The sequence below is a fragment of the Gopherus evgoodei genome, chromosome 7 (genome assembly GCF_007399415.2).
Source record: "Gopherus evgoodei ecotype Sinaloan lineage chromosome 7, rGopEvg1_v1.p, whole genome shotgun sequence".
Lineage (NCBI taxonomy): Eukaryota > Metazoa > Chordata > Testudines > Testudinidae > Gopherus > Gopherus evgoodei.
The window spans coordinates 99,399,369-99,403,222 of record NC_044328.1 but is presented as its reverse complement, the minus strand read 5'-3'; the positions used below and the strand labels follow the sequence as shown (position 1 = coordinate 99,403,222).

Genomic DNA, 3,854 nt, shown 5'->3' with positions numbered 1-3,854 from the left:
TTTTAACCTGTGATATTAAGAAACTATTTGCTGGGAAGCACATACCTTACAAGAAGTTCAGCATAAGCATCCCAAGTGGCCATACTTCCATTTTATGGTTTGAATCAGCACCACTAAGCAGTTATTTTTTGGCCAAACCACTGAGATATTTTGCTAACACAGGGGAAGAGTGTATTCTTCTCATCCATCATTGGTCTTGTTTTTGATCGACCCAGCGCCACCTGAGAGCCATGAGTTTTTCGGAACTTCTGGACCGCATTGGTGGCAGGGACGCTTCCAAGTCATGCATGTGGCATTCCTGGCCATCCCACTCTTAATGCTGGCCAGCCATAACCTCCTGCAAAACTTCACTGCTGGGATTCCAGAGCATCACTGTCAAGTGCGCATCATGGCCAACTACACCCATCATGCCAATCTCACAGCCAGCCTAATGCTGAAGAGCTGCTCCGGGTCTCCATTCCCATGGACAGGAGCCAGAAGCCGGAGAAGCACCAGCGGTTTGTCACCACCCAGTGGCAGCTCCTAAACCCAAATGCCACAAGCACCCACACCATAGAGCTGGATACTGAGCCATGTGTAGACGGGTGGACCTATGATAAGCGCCTGTTCACTGACACCATTATAACTGAGGTGAGAGAAACCTGACTCTGCTATAGCCCAGGCAGTGCTGTCATAGGGAGGCAGTGCGGATCAGTGCCTAGGGCACTGGGTTGAAAGAGGAGGAGACCCGGGTTTTATTCCCAGCTCTGCTACAGATCTGCTGTGGGCAAATCACTTCCTCTCTGTTTCCTTTCCCGTCCTTTGTCTATTTAGAATGTAAGCTCTTTGGGACAGTCTCTAACTATGTGGGTAAGGCACACTGGGGTCCTGATCTCGATCGGGTCTGTGCAGCGCCTGACATGACGGGGCCCTGATCTCAGTCAGGGTCTGCGCAGCGCCTGGCACAATGGAGTCCTGATCTCAGTTGGGATCTGGGTAGCACATGGCACAATGGGGCCCTAGATTGCCTTTGGGATCTATCTGTGCTAGGCCAATACAACACAATAGCTTGTAGACTGTTACGTTGCACTAGGCTCTCTATATATACACAGTGAGAGACAGTCCTTCCACCAAATCTCTTACTGTTGTGATCTGGCAGACTGTTTTCTCCCCTTGGCACAGGTATAACTGACCACACAAGGTAGTAGGGTTGCCACCTCTGGTGACACTGCACTGTACATGATTTTATGAAAATATGCTAATGTAACTGGAATATGCTTCATGCAAAAGGCCTCTTGTGAGGTATCATTACAAAGCTTATAATCTACTGAGTGTAATCATCCTATTTGTATAAATGTATCACTCTTGTATCTGAAACTAGAAATATGAAATATAACTCTGAGGGCCTATTGTAATTATGCAAAGTGTGGGCCATTAATGGTGGTTTGGAATCTTGATGACTCCCATTAACCAGGACAATTGACTGCAGATGGCTCTGTTTTACCTGTAAGTCTTCCTGTATACGTGTGTGCTGACAAGTGGGTAATGAAGTCTTACAGTGACATGTGATCACGTCACCTGAACTGGAATCCATCTTTAACCTGGTGTCTTTCCATTGAGAAGGAGGAGATGGGAACCCAGACAGGGTTATGCAAAAGATATATTATAAATGGGTGGAACAGAACAAAGGGGGCAACCATTATGAGGAATCCCCTAGCTACCACCTGAGCTGGAACAAGGGCTGTACCAGGGGAAAGGATTGTGCCCAGACTAGGAGGCGTCCAGTCTGTGAAAGAAACTTATGAAAACATTTCTGAGGGTGAGATTTTTGTCTGTACTCAGTTGTATTACTGTATTAGTCTTAGATTTGTGTGTTTTATTTTATTTGACTTGGTAATTCACTTTGTTCTGTCTGTTACTACTTGGAACCACTTAAATCCTACTTTCTGTATTTAATAAAATCCCTTTTAACTTATTAATTAACTCAGAGTATGTATTAATACCTGGGGCAAACAGCCATGCATATCTGTCAGTGTTATAGAGGGAGAGCAATTTATGAGTTTACCCTGTATAAGTTTTATACAGGGTAAAATGGATTTATTTGGGTTTAGAACCCACTGGGAGTTGGGCATCTAAGTGTTAATGACAGGAACACTTCTGTTAGCTGCTTTCAGTTAAGCCTGCAGCTGTGGGGCAAGTAATTCAGACCCTGGGTCTGTGTTGGAACAGACGGGCGTGTCTGGCTCAGCAAGACAGGGTGCTGGGGTCCCGAGTTGGCAGGAAAGAAGTAGTCTTGGCACATCAGTTGGCAGCTCCCAAGGGGGGTTCTGTGATTCAACCCATCACACCTCGGAGGTACAAAAAAATGGGACATCCAAGATGAGCCTGAGCCTGTAAAACTGGCAGGGTGCACTGAGTACCCTGACAGATTTCCCAGGCAGCTACCTCAAAAAAGAGATGACCCTGGGAAAACCTGGATGGGTGGCAACTCTACAAGGTACAGGGGAAGGGGACCACACCCACTGTTCGTACTATAACAGGTTTGCTGACTGACCAGTACAGATCTTCCCATCCACACACTTGACCCTATGGGTTCTCTGTACACCAATTTTACTCGTGGGTGTCCACTTCAGGGCCTGATTTTTAGGGCTCAGATTTTCAGTGTGGAGGGTGTGAATAGCCCCTTAATAACCCAGCCCTGTGGGAAGGCCAGTAAAAATGCTCCACTCCCAGGTCCCCAGCATAGGGGGTGTGGCCTGATTGCACTGAGCTTTTCTTCCCAGGGGCATCAGGAGGAAGAGTGGAAGTCGGAGAAGCTCCGAGTCCACTCTACACACACCCCAGGGTTAACTAGGGTCCAGAAAGGGGGAGCACAAGTGTGGGTTAAAGCCACCTCTTCCCATCTCTGTGTCTGCCTGGAGCAAAATATCAAGACCTGGGGATCAAATCCTCTCTACAGACCAGGCTACAGCATGTCCAACCTCCCCTCCCCGCCACCCATAGGCACTTCCAAAAAGTTCCAGCTCTCACTGGTCTCTGTTTCCTTACCCTCATGCAATGGGATTTGGTGTGTGAGTCCAGAACACGCCGGCAAATGGTGCAGTCGCTCTACATGGCTGGTGTGCTGATGGGGTCAGCTGTGTTTGGACGCCTCGCGGACAGGTGAGATGGTGAGGCTGCGACTCTGAGCTCCACACGCTTTCATGTGGCTAGTGTGAGCTGGAGCCACACCAACCCCAGCTCCAAAAACATGTCACAATGGTTATGTATCTACTGCCTGCAGGTCAGGACTGTGTAGTGGCCCTGGGGAGGGATTGCTGGGAAGGCTGCAGGTCACAACTGATACGAATTGGCAGAGGGAACACGGTTATGGTTGAGATGGGGGAGGGGAGGCCAGGGCTGGAACAGCAGGAGGGCTGCAGTTCGGGCTTGAGGGGCACTGGCAGAAAGGTACTGGGATAACGTCATGCATTCAAATGAATGCCTAACCCTGAGTTTTGGTTCACGCACTCTCCATTGCAAACAGTGCTGAGAGGCAGCTGAGATCGCCAAAGTAGGAGTAATAGGTGGCCATATGGTGCAATCATACCAGCCTCCAAATTCCCTGCCCTGGATCAGCTTCCTGATCTCTCTTCCCCTCAGCCCCACCCCATTAACTCTATTCTCTGTGCTGCAGGTTTGGCCGGAAAGCCCTCATGATCTGGTGCTACCTGCAAATGGCAGTAACAGGTATCTGTGCTGCTTTCTCCCCCAGCTTCACCATGTACTGCGTTTTCCGCTCATGGTGTCCGACACCATCAGGTGGTCCAGAGATGTTTCTACTGAACACATCACCGGACACCGCCAATACCATACCTAGTAATCGAGACAGTTGA

The 3,854-nt window shown here is 48.8% G+C and overlaps 1 protein-coding gene across 1 annotated transcript; it reads left to right on the top strand.

The window, feature by feature from the left end:
• Positions 1-230: 230 nt before the first annotated feature.
• Positions 231-3,854, top strand: LOC115655236 (solute carrier family 22 member 24-like). Its single transcript, XM_030570482.1, is given in 5 exon segments — positions 231-264; positions 267-428; positions 431-628; positions 3,036-3,141; positions 3,656-3,854. Coding segments are annotated over 5 exon segments (699 nt in total).